At 53.9% G+C, this 19,300-nt stretch overlaps 1 protein-coding gene across 25 annotated transcripts in view; it reads left to right on the top strand.

Moving 5' to 3' along the window:
* Window positions 1–19,300, top strand: part of MACF1 (microtubule-actin crosslinking factor 1) — a 139,299-nt gene that overhangs the window by 81,059 nt on the left and 38,940 nt on the right. For all 25 annotated transcript variants that reach the window (XM_027661218.1, XM_027661207.1, XM_027661219.1 and 22 more), the window contains 6 exons: window positions 837–899; window positions 1,650–1,891; window positions 2,418–2,547; window positions 3,343–3,542; window positions 4,236–4,731; window positions 5,296–6,767. In XM_027661218.1, coding sequence (XP_027517019.1) covers window positions 837–899; window positions 1,650–1,891; window positions 2,418–2,547; window positions 3,343–3,542; window positions 4,236–4,731; window positions 5,296–6,767 — 2,603 coding nt within the window. The remainder of the gene's footprint in view (window positions 1–836; window positions 900–1,649; window positions 1,892–2,417; window positions 2,548–3,342; window positions 3,543–4,235; window positions 4,732–5,295; window positions 6,768–19,300) is intronic.

The raw sequence follows: 19,300 nt of genomic DNA on the forward strand, positions 1-19,300 counted from the left end.
AACAAGTCCCTGGACTCTCGTAGTTGTTGGGAATTTATGGGAATTCACAGTCTGGATATGTTTGTTAGGATTAAGTTCATGAGAAGTTCTTTGGGAAACCTCCAAGAGAAGTGAGGAGAGGCTTGTCGTGGGTGACTCCCGTGGTCATCCATGTGGGGTGACCAATGGTGCAGTCCCTTATATCAATGAAAACTTTAAAAAATGTGGTTGGAAAGAAAGAGAGACTTACCTAGCAGTATGAATCCCCTTTTGGTTATGACCATAGCTGTGATATCTGGTGTCCAGGAAAAGGACAGTGGTGCATCCTCCCTGGAGTGTCTGGGCAAAGAGAGCATGTCCACACACCAGGGAGGGCTTGAATAGTTTCATCTCATAAGAAAAGGAGGATATGGGGGAGTTAATCCTTTCAGGGAAGGCATTCACCAGTCTCACAGGGTACAATTCACAAAATCATGCTCAGGGTACCAACTTTCCAGGTGTGGAGAGGTGGCCAGTGGTCCCCAGTGGTCCATACAGGAGCTGCATCCACCCAGGTTTCTGGCTGATGTTGGGATGTTGGGAGAGGTGCCCAGCTCCCAAAAGCTTCAGCTCTTCTGCTTCTGGTCCAGCAAGGCAGGATGAGCTCCAGGAAAGTAAGGGGAGTGGGAGGAGAAGAGATAGAGGGATTCCAAGTGGAATTAATACCGATTGCCCGGCGCCGGGCACGTGGAGACGCCGTGTCTGTGCTTGGTGGCCGGTGTGGTCCGTGCCATGGACCGTGTTCATCGCTTGCTGTCTGCATTCCTAACACACCTGTCTTATCCCTCTTGTCCCTTGTCTCCGTCCCCCTTGCTCAGGTGCCGCGCTGCCCGTGCCGGGAGGGTCGGTGGGCAGCGTGAACGGATACCACACGTGCAAAGGTGAGCTCGCGGTCCCCGCTGTGCCGGCACACGCCCCCCGAGCCATGTCCCTGCCTGTTCCTGTCCATGCAGTTCCGTCTGTGAGAACAGAAACCTCAATCTGACACTGTCAGCATCATCCCGGCGCAACGGGAATGAGCTTGGCAGTGGGCTGGGAATTCTCAGCCGGAGCCGCGGGGATGGAGGATGGAGGTCAGGCTGAAGGACAGAGCTTTGGGGAGCGACAGCACCCTGACACCCCATCAGGTGGTGTTAAGAGCTGATAAATGGGAGATCATTTTAAGGCCTGCAATTAAATTTATTGGTTCTACGGGATTATAACGGCATCCAACCCTCCAGTTTGAGGAGCAATTTTAATTATGGCCCGTTATCTGCTGTTAGCTCACCGGTTCAGCGAGATAATAGGGGCATAAAAATGGCTTTATATTTCGGTGTCAAGTTGTTTAACCTTGTATTAGCAGTGGCATTTTGAAGGGGGGGCTCAGCTTGCATCAGGCTCACATCCATGGAGGCATTTGCTTTGTTTGCAAACTGTCAACGTGTATATGTGGTGCAAGTGGAAAAGCCCCTCTGGCAGGAGAGGTGAGGATGATGTGACATCGCTCCGCAGGCAGACGGACGGAGCGTGGCCTCTTGCTTCTCATGCTTGGCTGGCTGTGGCTGCCCAGGGCTAGATTAGAACCTGATAGTCCAGGTTAAGATGGAGAACACGGGCAGTGGTCCTCATCTCAGGCTGCTTTTTGGAAACAGATCTGACCGAGATCCAGTGCGACGTCTCGGATGTGACCCAGCAGTACCAGGCCCTGGGCACGGCACTGAGGGAGCGGCAGCAGCAGCTCTCAGCTATGCTGGAGAAGATGCAAGAGGTGCAGGAGGAGGCCAGCTCGATGCTGAAGTGGCTGGAGTCGAAGGAACGGATGCTGTCTGAGCTGGATGCCTCCTCCTCGCCCACCAAGACAGAGACAATGAGAGCCCAGGCTGAGCACAACAAGGTAACTCCTTTTCCTGAGTTAAAAATGAGAATCGTAGAACCACAGGATGGTTTGGGCTGGAAAGGACCTTAAAAGATCATCTTGTTTCAATCCCCTGCCGTGCATCTCCCAAAGGATCTCGGAGATGTGCTTTATTGCAGCAGGACCAGAAGGATTAGTTATAAAGGTCTGCCCTGGGTTTAAGAAGGGCATTCCCAGATCAGATATCCCAGGCAGCTCCCTGGAGCAGAAAACCAAAGTTCCCCTTTGCTTTTAGACGTGTTGCTTTCAGGCATTTGGCTCAGGGGAAAAGAGCTTATCTGGAACCCTTGTTGCTGGGTCACTCCAGCTTCTCCTGGAAAGCAATTCCCAGCCTTTTCCTGCTCTAGGAGCCAAGTTAGCTCACAATATCACTGACAAGTTAATTTAATTTAAGAGCAAAGAACAGAAATTGTCCAACTGCAGCTTGTAGCTGCTGCTTTGTTCCTACTCCGTGTTTTGATCCTTTTGCTCTATATCTGAGGAAGTTCAAATCATTTTTTTCCAGGCATTTCTGGCTGAATTGGAACAGAATTCTGGGAAGATCCAGAAGGTAAAGGAAGCACTTTCTGGCTTGCTGGAGAAATATCCAGATTCCCCAGAAGCAGCGAACTGGAAGAAGATGCAGGAAGACCTGAGTAAGTGCCTGAAGCACTTTGTGAGGCTTCTGTCTCCAAACATCACATTAGAAGCGGTTCAGGAGTGCGGGACAACCCCAAAGTCACGGCAGAGCAGAGTCACTTTAAATTAATATTCAGTAAATAGCAAACTTATCTCAGAGCTGTCTGGTGTACAAGGTGTTCTTGAGAGGAGCACTGTCGTGATTAATGAAATCTCTGTGATGGATTTTAGAGATGTACCTCCTTAAATTGCTGCTTTAAAAAAAAAAAGAAAAAAAGGCAAAAAAAAAAAGCGTTAGTGACATGGGTTGATTATTGTGATTAAAAGCTTCACTACTTGATATAAAATTCTAGTCATTAGTGAGGCTATCCCAGGTAATTAAATGTTGACTAAACAAGGCTGTGTGTTTAAAAAGAAGATTTTCTTCTTTGAAATAGCAGGAACGTGTTTATGGAGTTCTCCGTCCAGGAGATCTGCATGTGCTGTGTGAGGACTGATACACAGGAGAGTATCCTCATTTTTCGAGCCAGGGATGTGAGATGGCTCACCCAAGGTCAGACCAGCTCACGGCAGTAGTGACTAGAGCACAGAAATCCTGCTTGCAAGGTTTTTTTCTTGGAAGCTTCAAGACCATGTAGCCATTAGAACTGGGTAACGGCTTGTTAGAGAGTGAATAGAGCCATGCTAGTTTTATTGGAAAACTGAGGAGGTTTCCCATGGGGAAAACCGTGGGAAAAGGGAAGAAAAACCTGCTTGATGGAGGGGTGGGCTGGCCAGGAGCACAACCATGGCCAACGCAGCCGGTGCTTCAGATTGCAGGTGGGAAAGAGCCAGCCAGGCGACAGCCGAGCGGCAGCAGAAGCTGGAGGAGTCGGCGAACCAGCTGGCCACCTTCCAGGCTGCTGAATCCCAGCTGCGCCCTTGGCTCATGGAGAAGGAGCTGATGATGAGCGTGCTGGGACCCCTCTCCATCGACCCCAACATGCTGAACGCACAGAAGCAGCAGGTCCAGGTGAGACGGGTTCGCATCTCCTCGATGGGTGTCCATGGAGGGGGGGAGGGTGTCTCATCCAGATATGAGATGATGGAAGATTGCAGTTGGAATTATTTGTCTTGCAAGCACTCTGGAGACCTCATGGCTCCTCTCCCAAGTCCTCCCAACTGAGCCCAGACTGCTGTGAATAACTTAAAATGGGTGCAGTGCCCAAGCTCCCTTCCCCGCACTGGATTGACTCATCAATGAATCACTTGGCCCCTCTTGGAGAGTGAAATTGCTTTAAACAAGACCTGTGCTGATGCTCTGCAGGACTTGCTAATGCTGTCCCTCCTCCTGCCAGCCTGCTCTTTCCATACCTCCTGCTTCCAAATCCTAACATGTCCGTAACAGGCCACATCATGAAGCAAAAAGCCCCAGTTAACATAATCAGATTGCCTTCTCATCTAACTGGTTTATGTTACATTACGCAGAAGTAAGACAAATAAGAGAGAGAGCAAAGTCCTAGAGCTGCAGACCCCTCCCAGCTTTTTAGCTTCCAAGGTCACAATAAATCCTGGCCTACCCAGCCCAATGGCTGTCCCACCCAAAGGCTTGTTCCTGCTCATTCCACGGGCTGGATAAAGCCCCTGGAGGTCTGGTTTGTTTTGACTGTGTGTATTCGGAGCTGTCAGTTTTATGCAAACATTTTTATGTTATTTCTGTTCCCAGTTTATGCTGAAGGAATTCGAAGCCCGCAGACAACAGCATGAGCAGCTCAACCAGGCAGCTCAGAGCATCTTGACTGGCCCTGGAGATGTTTCTCCATCCACTAACCAGGTGCGGGATGAGCTCCAGGGGGTGAATCAGAAATGGTCCGAGCTGACGGAACGCCTCAACTCCCGCTCCAGCCAGATTGATCAAGCCATAGTAAAGAGCACCCAGTACCAGGAGCTCCTCCAGGGCCTCTCAGAGAAGGTGAAGGCAGTTGGGCAGCGCCTGAGCAGCCAGTCTGCCATCAGCACACAGCCCGATGCCGTCAAACAGCAGCTGGAGGAAACCAGCGAGATCCGCTCGGACCTGGAGCAGCTGGAAGAGGAGATTGCAGAGGCCCAGACCCTCTGTGATGACCTCTCCGTCCTGATTGGGGAGCAGTACCTGAAAGATGAGTTAAAGAAACGTCTGGAAACAGTGGCACTTCCTCTCAAAGGGCTGGAAGATCTGGCAGGTGAGACACTTATTGGAATGTCAAGCTCCACCCCTGCTCTTTGCCAAAGGGCTCTCCCACCCCTAGATTTTTAAGAATAGTAGGGGAAGCACCATTTATCATTTTTTGGGGTGGTTCATAGGTGTTTTATCTGGGACCAAGCACGAGAGAGTTCAAACTCCAGACATACCTGAGCCGGGAGAGGGAACAGAGGTGTTTAGTCCCACTGATGTGACTCTTCAACAAGCACTGTGGCACGTGCTTGGAAAAAAAAACAGGTTCCTAAATTCAGAGTGGGGCATGGAGGAGCCCCAGTGGCCACTCTCTAATCTGGGGACGCATCTTCTGGTTTCTAAGAAGTAGCATTTAGAGACTGGTCAGGAGAACCGAGACAACCGTGTTATCATTGCCTCTTACTACTGAAAAAATTTATGAATTAGTGAGCAAAAAGGCTGGTGATGCAATGGAAAACTCCTTCCTGTTAATCAAAACACAGTTGGTACATATGAGATGATTTTAAATAATTGCACTTTGCTTATTTGATTTCAGCTTAATTGTCGCCTTCTAATCTTATTCCCATTCCAGCCGACCGGATGAACCGACTCCAGACTGCACTTGCGAGTTCCCAGCAGTTCCAGCATATGTTTGATGAACTCAGGACCTGGCTAGATGACAAACTGTGCCAGCAAGCTCAGAGCCAACCGATTTCTGCTAAACTGGAGAGGCTACAGAGCCAAATTCAGGAACAAGAAGAGTTCCAGAAGAGCCTCAACCAACACAGTGGCTCCTATGAGATGATTGTAGCCGAGGGAGAATCTTTGCTGCTTTCAGTCCAGCCTGGGGAGGAGAAGACCACTCTGCAAAACCAGTTGGTCGGCCTGAAAACACACTGGGAAGAGCTCAGCAAACAGGCTGCTGATAGACACTCTAAGCTCAAGGACTGTTTGCAGAAAGCTCAGAAGTACCAACGGCACACGGAGGATCTCCTGCCGTGGGTGGAGGACTGCAAGGCAAAGGTGGCAGAGCTGGAGGTGACTCTGGACCCAGTGCAGCTGGAGGCGACTCTTCTGAGGTCAAAGGCCATGCTGAGTGACGTGGAGAAGCGCCGGTCCTTGCTGGAGATGCTGAACAGCGCTGCCGACATCCTGATCGACGCTTCCCAGACGGATGAGGATGACATCCGGGACGAGAAGGCTGGCATCAATCAGAAGATGGATGCCATCACAGAAGAGCTGCAAGCCAAGACTGGCTCCATTGAAGAAATGTCCCAGAGACTCAAGGAGTTTCAAGAGAGCTTCAAGAACATTGAGAAGAAGCTGGAAGGGGCGAAGCACCAGCTGGAGATCTACGATGCCCTGGGGCCACAAGCCTGCAGCAACAAGAATTTGGAGAAGCTCAGGGCACAGCAGGAGGTGCTGCAGGCCCTCGAACCACAAGTGGATTATCTGAAAAACCTCACTCAAGGTCTGGTAGAAGATGCTCCAGACGGATCTGACTGTTCCCAGCTCTTAAGCCAGGCTGAAGTGGCTCAGCAGGACTTCAAGGCTGTGAAGCAGAAAGTGAACGACTGCTGTGCGCTCATGGAAAACAAGCTGGAAGGGATCAGCCAGTTCAATAATCGGGTCAGGGAGATGTTCTCTCAACTGGCAGACCTGGATGATGAGCTGGACAGCATGGGCCCCATCGGGAGAGACTCCGACAGCCTCCAGTCCCAGGCCGAGGACGTCCGCGCCTTCCTGGGCAAACTCCACAGGCTGAAGTCGGACATCGAAGCTTCCGAAAGCGAGTGCAAGAAGATGCTGGAGGAAGAAGGGAGCCCTGATCTATTGGGACTGAAACGGGAGCTGGAGACGCTGAACAAACAGTGCAGCAAACTGACAGAGAGGGGCAAGAACCGGCAGGAGCAGGTGGAGACGACGCTGTCCCGCGTCGAGGACTTCTACGGCCGGCTGAAGGAGCTGACCCACATGACAACGGCGGCCGAGGAGAACGAGGCCTTGCAGTGGGTGGTGGGAACGGAGGTGGAAACCATCAACCAGCAGCTGGCAGACTTCAAGGTAAGTCTTGATGCTGTAATGTTGGGGGTTTTTTTTAAGTGGTGTTTGGCGTTCTGAGGGTCTGTCTGGTGTTGCGGGTTTTTTTTTTTGTGGGGGACCTCTGGGCTCTGAGCCATCGTGCCTTCGTTGTTTGTTGCTGTAATTCAAGTGGGTTTGGTGGCTAAAACATTCCTTGCTGTGGAGGGTGTAAGATCAACTGGTGGACTTGGTGGTCTGCGGTGAAAAGGTGCAGAAAGATTTTTGAGATTGGGAGGAAAATCCCTGTTCTCCTGGTGATGTGTAATGCTGATGTGCCAACATCTCGTGGGCTGGTAAAGGTGGTTGACATTTAGGTTTTTGGGGGAGGGAGGGAGGGATGGTTTTGAGTCCATCTGAGCTGTGAGTTGGCAACATTTGAGAGTCTAGTCCAGTTTAGAGCATTCTACAGGTCTTTCTACCTGGCCTACCATTCTTGCTTGTTGTTCACTTCACTTTTTACATCCACATTTTACATCCATTTTGGTGTCCTTGGGTACAAATACAGCCACAGATAAACTGTGGGACAAGGGATGCACACAGGAACTAAAACCAAGGTGAAGTTTTATGTGGGCTGTTCACGTTTCCAGCAAGGAGTTGATGGGGACCATCAAGGCTTGCATGAAATGCTGTGAGAGGGAAGAGTTAGAGTGTGTTTGATATATTTTTATACAGTATTATGATGTTGGGTCATGCTGTTACACTACATTAATTATATTAATACAGCTTAGAAATTCTCTTGCTGTGAAACTTCTATTCCTGATGTGCTCAGGAGCTGATGATTGGGCTGATTTACATCTGGCTGCTCGTTTCCTGGTGTTAATGGGGGGTGGGAGGGGAAGGCAGTTTTACAGCCATTTACTTTTCATCTCATGGCTAATTGATCCCATTCCACCACTTTAATATGTCTGTGAAACCTTCACCAGGACAAGGTGTTTCTGGTTTTGGGGTTGCCTATCCGAAAAATAGCTGTAAGTGTTATTTATGAGACAAACTCAGCCTCATCTGATGGTGTTGCTATCTGGTGCTGGGCAGCGCTTTGCTTTGAGCTGATATCGATGGGAAGGATTTAACTTCAAATCATTAAACACCACACAGTCACTTGGAACAAATATATCCAAAAAGGAGTTTTTAGGACTTAAAATCAGTGAACCCTTCCTGCAGAGCAAGGGATTATTCCCGGCTGAGCAGCTCCCATTAGGAACAATGACGAAACCCAGATTGCTGGGCTGGCCGGGCTTGCAGGAGCAGCTTAACCCATCACAGGGGTTTGCACATGGTCTGTGTAGCTCAGTGACCTTGAGGATGACCCTGTAAGACACAGATGACCTGGGCTGCATGAGCCAAGGGTGCTCTGGGGGCATGAGGTGTCCTTGCCAGGAGTCATTTGTTGGCCATTGAGGCCACATGGTGCACTTGGGGGGTGTGTTGGTGGGAGAGTGAAAGTTGCAGCAGGGAGGGGAGGGTTTTGCCTTGTAATGGCTGAGAATAAAATGGGGGAGAAGCATGAGGGGTGGATGGAGCAATTGTGGTTACGCAGCAGCATTCCTCTGTTCCTCCCATGCACGGTTCATCCAGGGAGCAAGGATTTCTGCATCCAGAGAGCGGGGATTTCTGCACAAATCCTAAGTGTTGCAGAGCAGATATTAGCAAAGCTTCACCTTCCAATCCTCTCTAAGGAGGAGCTGGAATCTCCCTGATTCTGATCTGCACAGGAAAGGGCATTGGCAGGGACTGTCTGTCCTCTGTACATGTGGGAGGGAGAGAGGGGGAGAAATCTGGCTTGGGCTCTGTGGGAAGTGGGGAGCACGGGGGGCTTCCCTTGGTTGTACCAGGCTTTTATTTCTCAATGAATTGTCTCTCTAAGACAATATCACAACTCTTTTTCCCTTCTTGGCTTGCAAACCAGATGCCTGCCTGGAGCGTCCAGGGGGACCAGAGGAGCTCCTTAGCCAGGCAGTGCTCCTGGGGGGGTAGGGGGGGGGTTGGGGGGATGGATGGGGTGATGGATGGGGTGATGGATGGGGTGACTGGGGCTCTCCGGGAGCGGTCGCGATCTGTCTGTCCAGGAGGCTCAAATGCAGGCAGATATTATGTCTTAAGGCATTAATTTTAATGAACATCTGTGTAAATGAGATGCAAATTAGGCATGGCCCCAGGGCTCCAGGCAAGTTGCCAATGAAGTCCTGACAAAGGTGGGCACTTCTGGACTCATTGTGTCCAGATTTTAATAAAGAAGATATATTGAAGGCTCTGATGGAGGCTGGGAACAGATGACTTTCAAAGCAGCTTATGTTTGAAGCATCCCGTGTATTTTTCCTTTCCTGCAAACATCCCTTAAACTTGCCCCAAAAGGCCACAACCTCCAACAAACCCTTAACTTTTGGAAAACTGCCATCCGTGCATTTCCTTTCTTCCCTCCCCCCCCCAGCCCCTTTCCCAGGTCACAGAGGGACTAATCCTGGCTTTGGGAGGGACAAGCCCTCTCCCGCTCTAAGTTTCTCTTCCTGGCCGGGTTTCCCAGCAATGGGAGGCTGGGAAGCAGCTGCTCAGGGGGGGAGGCTTTGTTTGCAGGAGGTGTTTCGGTTCAGCGAGCGGATGCGATTTTGGGGATGGGACCACCGAGGGGCTGAGTCCACACCGGCTCCCACGGCCATCAGGAGCCAGGACAGCGATGCAGGAAGGACCTGGAGTTCAGGGAGTGCAGGAAAACTAGGCAGGGACTGGTTTGGAGCACCACATTTTTAGAGGATCGTAAGAAGCCCATCTGGAGGAGGCTCTAAGGGGTCATCTAATTTCGCCCCTCGTTTTCTGATGAGATCAAGTGCAGCTGAAAGGCGTTTCTGTGGTTTGGAGCCTGTGCTTATATGGACATCCTGATGGATCGCTTTGGATCCAGCGATGCCACAGAAGAAATAACATGGGGTTAGCTCATGTTAAGCTGTCAGAGCAAAGGAACCTCATTTTTAACTCCGGGAGTTTAACCCAAGTGATTCCCTTTCCATTGCTGCCTCTCTGAGGGGCCCCTTTTTGTATAAAAAGGTACTGAAAGTTGGAAGAATCTTTTGTGCTGAGCTTCACACGGCCAAGTTGCGCTCTTCAGCATGAGGGACAAGCACCAGCCACCAGCCAGAGCTCCTCGTAGGAGTTTTCAGGCTGGGGCACTTCTTCCCCCTCCCCTCTCTCTGCTGTCAGCTCAGGTTTCTCAAAGCTTACACTAATATTAAATTTTAATGACTGGAATCAAATGAGCTACAGTTGGGATGTTACTAAACATAACAGCTTTGTTGATTCAGTTTAGCAAACAGCAGAATTCCCCAGGGAAGTGATTCCCTGGGTATGGATGAGAAGGTGGGGGTCACATGAAGACCCAGGGGGTTTCTCCATCATGTGCTCTCTGGTGTCAGCAACCCCTGAGCTGGAAAACCCTGAGTTAGAACCCTTCCTCCCAAAAATTGTGAAACTAATGGGATAAAGCTTGGTCTGCTCAGTGCAAGTGGCTCATCCTCCTTTACACGCTGAAGAAGCAGAGGTGAGGTTTGCTGGTTTGGAACTGTGGTGCCAGAAAGCCCCAGGCATGGGCTTGTCCTGTCTGGTCAAAGAGCATCCATCAGCCTGGGCCCACGGAGCTGATGGAATCAAATTTTTGGGTGTTTTGGGGAAGACATCTGTGCTGGGGTAGCTTGGCCTCCTGGCTAAGCGAGCTGGGCTTTGTTTATCTTTTATGCAGTGGATTTTGAACTTGGCTTTCAAAGCCTGGCTAGTGCTTGGTGTTGGCAACTCTGAGCTGGGACCTTCTTTGATTCACCATGTTGTTTTTGGACAAACTCTAACGTTGCCACATTTCACCTACAAAGCAGAGAGTAATACTCAGCCCTGGGTCAAAGGGGCTGGCAGAGATTTTGGGGCTCGCTGCAGTACAGAGCAACGCTTGGAAGTGAAGAATGCTGTTCCCTCCCCTTTCATAGAACCATGGAATGGTTTTGGTGGGAAGAGGCCTTAAAGATCATCTAGTTCCTACCCCCCTCCTGTGGGCAGGAACACCTTCCACTAGACCAGGTTGTTCCAAGCCCCATCCAAGCTGGCCTTGGACACTTCCAGGGATGGGGCAGCCACAGCTTCTGTGGGCAGTCATGCCAGAGAAGACTCTCAGTTGTATCATGCCAGAATGGTTTGCTTTGCTGGGAACACTTTGTCCCCGTGAGGAAGATGAGAGCAGGATCAGCTCAGCCTGCATTCCTTCCGCGTTGCACTCAACAGTCAGGAGGGATTTCTGCAAGAGCCCCGAGAACTCGACCCAAAACATAACCCAAGGAAAAGCGTCAAACTTGACATAACCCAACGGCTGCCATTGCGCTCCGACGGGCACAGGGGCGGTTGGTGGCGTGTCCATGTGTGTGGCTGGACCTCCACGGATTTGTTGTCCCCCCTCCTGATGCCGCCCGGGCCCCGCAGCTGCGCTTGGCCCGCGGCTGCCGCGGGCGTTGGGGCACGGCGGAGGAATGCGGCGAGCCGGGACCTGCCGCAGCTGGCACAGCCGGGACCTCTCCTCCCAGGGTTAATTAAACCCCACCCTGGCCCAGCCGGAGAGGAGGAGGGAGGGAGAGGAAGGGGGTCTGTCACATCCAACCTTCAACGGGAGGTGGCTTTGCCAAGGCAGGTTGCACGGAGCGGAGGGTGACCGTGGGATTTCAGGCCTCCTGCCTTTCCTCCTGGTGTGTGGGTTTTTGGGGAGGTTTGGTTGAAACTGGAGTTGCTCAGTGCAGTGAACTCGGGCACTGCTCTGTCATGCCAGTAAAGGTTTAGTGCTGGATGATGGAGGGAGGGAGGGAGAATCCCTAGACAGCAATAACTGAAGCCGCATTCCCTTTTTATTTTAGAGCAGGTCAGGTCGTCCAGGGCCCGTGAAGCCCTTGTGGCTTCCAGCACCCTCTTTGTCTGCTTGAATAAAAAGAATTCAGGAAAGGAATCCCGAGGGGGAGATGCAGTGAGTGAAGCCTGAACCAGCATTACTCATCTTGCCATTCCGATGCCGCCGTCTGACCCTGCCCCGGGTCCTCCCCACTTCATCCTAAGTGGAAGCAGCCGTTAGCCTGTGCTCTCTGTGAGCCCACGCACACTCCCGTGCCCTCCTCCTGCCCCCCTTCCCGGCTGGAGGATGTCAGCTTTCCTCAGCACTCTATTTATGACTCTCAGTTCCCCCAACCCTTCCAGCAGGGATCTGACTCAGTGGTGCTATTGAAAATACCACTGGTGCCCATCACTGTTGTCCCGTGTCCCTGGGTTTCTACCAGATGCTGCTGCCCGGGGCTGCTGCTTTTTGGGCAGAGGATGGGCAGAGGAGAACCAGCATCCCACCTTGGGATCACAGGGCTAACCCAAAGAGCAGGAATGAATCAGCCTGCTGATGACACAAGGTATTTACACCCAAATCAAAGCCTTAATTTCTGGAGACAGCACGTTAACCACCACGAGCAGCACATGTGCTCCCAGGCAGTGCCAGAGCATCCGGGGAGGCTTTTTTTGGGCACTCCACAGCCCATCATAGAGCAAAGACCCCATAGCTGGGGGTGCATCGCCGGCAGATGGGAGAGCGGAGCTGGGTTTCTAGGATGGGATGGGATGGGGCAGGGAAGGGACACTCTGCCACTTGCTGTGCCCCAGCCTGGCCGAGGGTATTTTTAACCCTTCTGTGCCCCCGGAGGAATGCGTGCGGCTCCCGACAGTCGTCCAGTTGGGAGCAGCTGGGTGGGACTGGGCTGGGAACAGGGACCGGCTGCACGACGGTGTCTTCTCGTTGAACACTTTCCAGACCTACTTAAAGTATCTCTGGCTTGTATTTTCAGCATCAGCAACACACGCAGAAATGCCTCCTCTCTGACAGCTGTTAAGCTGCCTTAAAGGCACCATCTCCCCTCGCTGGTGAAGAGGATGAGAAATGGGGGGTGATGAGCTTGTGCCGGGTGACAGGGCTGTCACCAAGCCTGGCTGGGCCAAGTGGCCCAAGCTGCAGGTCCTTGGTGGTGCTCGGTGCACTTCTAACCTGGTGATCTTGTGTTTGCACAAGGGGAACGTGGGCGCGAGTGGCCCCTGCAGTCTCCTTTTTCCTTGAATATAAATTTTATCACAGAGGAAAAGAGCAAATGTGCCTGGAGCTCATTGTTCCCAAAGGGAACGTTGCTGGTGTGCTGGTTCATCAGCAAGCCACGGGTGGGTTTGACCTTGACGTGTCATCAGGCCCTTCCCTGATCCTTAGCGAGCCGAGAACAAGAGCGAATAAAGCCAAGAGTTGCTGAGATCGACCAAATCATAGCGAGGCTTTTTTTTCCCCTTTTCTTGACCGTGAAACAGTCAAGCTGTGATCAAACGCTGCCTTTCAGGAGCCACCTTGGGTCACTGCTCCAAAGCCACCCACTTGCAGATGCTTTGGTGACCCTGCCAGGTCCCAGCTGAGGGAGATGGCCGGAGGAATGTCCTGTCTCCGGAGCACTCGTTAGCTGGTGGTGATGACACTTCACAGTGTTTCCAGGAGACACTAAAAATACCAGCTTTGCATAAGACCAGGAGAGCTGAGGATCCGAGGGAGGAGGAGATGGGAAGCTTTTTGTCTGCAGGGGCTGAGCAGAGGAGGGAGAGGAGCCCGGTCCTGGCAGCACATGGCCATGGAGGGGGCATCCATAGGGAAGCGTGGGGTTGAGTGAACACAGGACATTCCCGTCACCCACAGCATCCAAGCAAGTTGCCATTCTCCAGCAGGGAAGGGAGGGACTGTGGCCACTGGGTCTGGAGCAAATGGGGACTTCTACAGGAAAGGGCTCAGGCTTGGATTAGTCACTGCAGCCTTTCAAGAACAATTGCCAATTCTCCTGCCCAAGGAGTGGTTTAAATGTCTCCCATCCAGAGGATTCTCTGGATGATAACACACTTACCTCACTTCCTAAAGAGCCTTATGAGCAGTTTATTAGTCACCCCATCCCTCAGCTCTCCCTGTTGTCCCCCTTTACTCTGAGGAGCAGCTTCTGCAGTTCTCCATGTCCCTGGGGTGGGCAGTGGGGTGGCAGCAACCACCACCCTGCCCGTGGGTTCTGATTCACTGGGAGCATGGAGTAGGATGCCTGGGTATCCCAGGATGCTTCATCCACCCTCATGCAGCACCGGAGCAAAGCCTGGCAGCAGAATCTGCAGGAAAACTGGGCAGCTGAGGACAAAACTGGGCATTTTGGCATGTTTCACCTCCTGGCCATAAAGACCCTGGGACGTGGCTCTACTCTTCTCTCACAGCCCCACCTCAGGTTGCTGTCAGGCACCTTTAGGATGCTCTGTGCATGAAGATGGGGTTCCATGGGAGCACTGAATGCCACGTGTAGGGCTGTGCCTGAGCACTGCTGTAACACGTGGGTTCCAGGTTTTGTTTGGGAGAATTATTTATACCGACATCTACATGAGCTGCCTTGCAGGGAAAGTGCTGCGGTGCAGCCCCTGCACCCTTGCAGAAACAAAATAAATTAAAAACCACGGTGTCCATCCAACCTGCAGAAGGGTTTCCCTGTGGGTTTGGGTTTTAACCTCCTTCTAAAACTTTTCCAGTGGAGGGGCAGACCCCCGTGGAGCCAGCCAAGGTTTCCTCCCACAGCCCCGCGGAGGAGAGTCCCAAATTAACAGGCTCCGGGTTCCAAATGGCTGATTTAAAGATGTGCTGGCTCCCTGCATCCTGAGCAGCTGTAGCCTTTGAAGAGGGATTGAGTAGTGGCAGAGCCGTGATGTGAAATTGGTTTGAAGTCAGCTGTAAGCCAGGGGGATGAGGGAGCACCCAGCGTGGCACGGTGGGATGGGATTAGCCCGGGTGCTCCTTCCTGGGTCAGGCTGGGAGCTCAGGGCTTGCCCGCGTGGCACCGGAGCAGCAATCAGGGGAAAAGGAGCAAGTTTAGGAGGAGAGCAACACAGAGAGAAAGAAATCCCTCTGACCTTCCAATAAACACAGCAAAGGCTTTGAAAACGTGAATCCTCTGGTAAAAATCCCAGCGAAACCTAAACTGCGGTTTCTAAGGGAGATTTTAGGGGCGTGTGATTTGGCTTTGTGCTTTTATTGCAGTGTCTGAGGGAGGCTCAAATGTGCTCTGAGTCCCCCCTCTAGGCTGGAGGCATTTGGGTTCATCCACTTTGCCTTGATGGGACATACAGTGTCCCAACCCAGTGGTCCCTCCTGTCACCACCAGCTCAGTGACAGTCATGGAGTCAGACATGGGGGACAGAGAAGCTGTGGCCTGGAAGTGTTCCAGGCCAGGTTGGAAAGAGCTTGGAGCTCTGTCCCTGCCCATGGCAGGGTTAGGAATAAGATGAGCTTTGAGGTCCCTTCCAACCCAAACTATTCTATGACTCTATGGCATGGTCAGCATGACCTGTAGGGCCAAAGCTCATGGTGCCAAGGCAGGAGTTCTCCTGCATCCACCCTCATCCAGGCTGGCGAGCAGGTGCTGCAAATCCCAGGGCAGGAAGGGCACCAAGGTGAAGATTAAAGAAGCTTTGATGGTTGTGCCCTGGTCTCGTTAACGACGCGTCCTTCAGAGATCTCGAGCTGCCTCCGCGCTCTCTTGCTCGTCACATAACACAGGTCCCTCACTTCCAGCTGCTGAGATGCATTAAAAGAAAGCTAAAAATATATTGGTTTCCAAATACTGCTTTGCCATGTAAACAGTGGCAGCAGCGGCGCAGGATGGAGCGCAGCCGTAAACAGGGTGACATCACCCCGTGACAGGGACGACACGTGCTGGGGCTGGTGGCCATATGAGGAAAGCTTGAAACCAACAGGTTCAGGAGGCAGATGGAGCTGCTGCTACTTGGGGAAAGTCTTGGAAAACCGCTGGGTGGGTTTTAGCAGAGGGCGTGCGAAAGCCAGATGAGGGTTCTTGGTGGTCCATTCTGCCCATCACTGCCGTGGTGGGCACCTGGAGACACCCAAAAGGACAAAAGTTCAGACAGGTCCTTTCCATCCATCCCTTGCACCGACACAAAGCTCAAGCAAAGCCCTGACCTTGAAATTCCCAGCACCGTTTGGCTTCTGTCCCCATTGCTGGGGTGGCACTTGGAGGCTTAAAGCCATGATTTGGGGAACCTGCAAGAGCTCTGGCTGGGATCTTCGGGCCAGGCACAGCAGGTTTTTAATTGGCTTTCGTCCTTGCCCAATACTTCCCTAATGGTTTTAGAAATGGGGGGGATGTGTTGGAGGAAGACTTGGCTTGCTCCTGGCACGTGACTCAGTGAGGAAATGGGAAAAGAATTTCTGGCTGTGAAACGGCAGCTCCACGTCGGAGATCGTTCCTTCTTCGCAGTGGAACAAAAAGCCTCCTCGCCCCAGCCCGGATGCCTGGGATTCCTCACGGAGGGGCCCCGGAGCCGTAACGGTCCTGCTCCTCCAGCTCCCAGCCAAGGTGGTAGCAGGGGAGCTGGGGGCGGCACTGCCGGAGCGCTGGCACAGCCCCGTCATCCTCTTGTTGTTTCAGCTGTGCTGGATTAATAACCAGGGACCAGGAGCTGGAGTATCCCCCGCCAAGGAGAAAAATCTAGGCTTTGGGACACTCTGGCAGAGTTGGCAGATGGGGCTGGAGGAGGCTGCAGGGCCAGCCCTGACTGTCTGTCTGTCCGTCCGTCCGGGAGGGCTTGCTGGGACATGGAGGGGACATGCCCTGGATGGGCAAAGGGGCTCCCCGGAGGCTGCTTGGACTCTCCTCACAGATCTCTACTCTCTCCCCACTTCCCTCTCCTTTCCTTGGTTATATTTAAAGATGGAGAAGAGGGGTTCCAAGGATGTCCCGGTGTGCAAACATTCCCAATGAGCACTTAGGGCTGTTTAACGGGCGTTTCTCCCTGAACCCTCCCCTTCCACATCCATTTCCATCTCTCCAAAAGCAAAATATGCCTTTGGGAATGCGGTGCTGGAGCTGCTCCATGTGCAGTTGGTGCTGGGACATGGGGATGAAGGGTCCAAGGGTTTGGGGCTGGGGAAGCCAGACTCCCACCACAGCCATGCCATGACCTTGGCCAAGCCTCGGGGTTTTTGGGATGGCAGGCACCTGCAGGGCATCCAAAACAATTAGGATTTTGTCTCCTTTGGCTTCAGCCTTCAGCTGTACCACAGCCATGGCTCACCATGGAAGGTTTTGGAGAAGCTGTGGCACAACAAGGCACAGACCAAAGTCCCATTCTCCTGGTCTTGGCACTTTTGGGGTGCATGCTGCACGTTTTTCTGTGTTAAACACCTTGTATTTTTATCTCGATTCCATAATTCATCCCAAAGTAGAAGGCTGGGTGGCTGGTGGGGCGGGTTGTTGCCTGGAGATGCATGGAGGCTGTTCCCAACCCTCCTGTTTTCTCTCCCAAGTCTGTGACTTCCCTCAGCATCACTTCGCAGTGGTGATTCACACGCCCGGGCTGCCTCCCTCTCTGCTCTCAATGTTCCCTGTGTCTTAAACCCAAGGGTTTTTGGGGGAGGAAAAGAGGGTGACAGAGCTCGGGTTGGGGGGGAAGCAGGATGCCGACCTAGACCCGAGGCTATAAAATTTAGGATTTTTAGGAAAAGAGCCTGCAGTGGGTGATGGGCAACTTGACGTTGGCAAGTTGCGGGCGGGTTTTTGGCAGAGCGATGAGGAAGGCAAAAATGGTACTTTGGGGGTGTTTGGGGTTTAATGATTTAATAACTCGGTTCTTTGTGCGAGGGTGGGTGCGAGAGGCAAGGGGACCCGGCGGGGGGGGGTGGTCTCAGCCCCCCACCCAGCGCCGGCTCGGGGACAAAGGGCCGGGGGAGCGGGGCCGGTGGCGGGGGGAGCCGGAGCCGGAGCCGCCGCCGAGCCAGGGCGTTGCTGCTCTTTGTCGGGGGCTGCCGCCTCCCCCCCGGAGGAGGGGCCATCCCCGGCGGGGCGGGCGGGGACCACCCCCGCGCTGCCACCGAGCATCCCCCCCCCGCCATCCCCACCCGGGTCGCGCTCCGGTCCCCCCTTCCCGGGGCCGGCGGGGGGGGTCGGTGCGGAGGGGTGCGGGAGGCACCGCGGCGCCCGGGGAAGGGGCGGCCCCGGCGCTGCCGCCCCGCCCCGCGGAGCCGCCCCCCGCCCGCCCCCGCGTCCCCCCGCCCTCCGCCGGGGCTGGAGCTCCGCGGGAGCCGGTGCTGGCGGCGGCGGCGGGGCCGGGGCGTGCGGCGGCCTGCGCGGCTCGGCCTTTTGTTCCGCCGGCGGGAAGGAGAGCGGGCGGCGGCGGCCGGGAGCAGGAGGAGGAAGAAGAAGAGGAGGAGGAGGAGGAGGAGGAAGGCAGCGGCCATGCATCCCGCCGCGCCGGCCGGGGGCTGCCCGCGGGGGCGGCGCGGAGCCCCCCGCCCCCGGCCCGGCCGCTGAGCCGCGCACAAAAGGGGGCGAGAGCGGCGGGGAAGGGGAGGGCGGCCCCCGGTGTGTGTGTGTGTGTGTGTGTGACCGCCCCTACACCCCAACCCACCCCCGGTCCGCCCCGCATCGCCGCGGGGACCGGCCCCGCGCCCGCCCCGCCGCCCCCCGCCCCACCATGGCCGGGCCGCCCGGTGGCGCGGAGCCGCCGCAGCCCGACACCGGCCGCCGGGAAAGTTAGTGCGAGCGGGGCCGGGAGGAGCAGGAGGAGGAAGAAGAAGAAGAAGAAGCAGCAGCAGCAGCAGCGGCAACAGCCGCCTCCAGCCGCGGCTGCTCCGCGTCCCCCCCGCCGGCTCCCGGAGGCAACTCAGGGGATTCCATCCCGCTCCGTCCCTTTGCCATTTTTGGATGCGTTTTATAGCCAATTTTTTTTTTTTCCTGGGGAGAAAGCGGAAAAAAAAAAGCGAAGAACCCAGCAGCCTTGCTGCACCGCCGGACTCCGCGGCGTGCCGCTGCCGCCGTGCACCCGCCCGCTGGATTTTGGGGGGGTTCCGTGACTCCCGGTGGCACCGGGCGAGGTGACGGGGAGCAACAATGCCATCATGTTTTTGAGACAGGAAACCTCCGAGTTTGCCCTGAATGAAGAACTTCCTGTGTTTAAACTTGTACGAATATCCGCTGACAAGCTCAGTTCAAATGAAAACACGAGAGTCGGGGGGAGAGGCTAATTCGGACCAGCTGGACTCCCACGGCACTTGGAGCTGGGCAGAAAACGCGCGGAGCCGCTCGGTGCTGCCAGCCCTGAGCGGCCGGGACAAGCAGTGCCTTTGTTAGTAAAGAAGGACGGACAGGATAATTCAAGAGCTTCAAACTCTTCCGCCGTTTCTGTCGCTGAACCGTTTGGAATATTTTATCGAAGCTGTTGGGTTCAGATGACTTGCTGATGGATGGGGTTTTTTAGGGGGGTCTGGGGGATGAGATGGGTTGTTTCACGGCTCGGGACCGTCGGTCGGGCTGCTGAGCCGGCACGGTGCTGCCGGTGCACCATCCCATCCCCATAGGGTCACTGCTTTGGGATTAGAGTCTGGCACAGTGGGTTTGGGACCTGCTGGCCATGTGATGCTTCCTGCCGTGGTGGGCGAAAGGTTGCCG

This window comes from Corapipo altera, unplaced genomic scaffold, assembly GCF_003945725.1.
Source record: "Corapipo altera isolate COAL_440 unplaced genomic scaffold, ASM394572v1 201, whole genome shotgun sequence".
NCBI lineage: Eukaryota > Metazoa > Chordata > Aves > Passeriformes > Pipridae > Corapipo > Corapipo altera.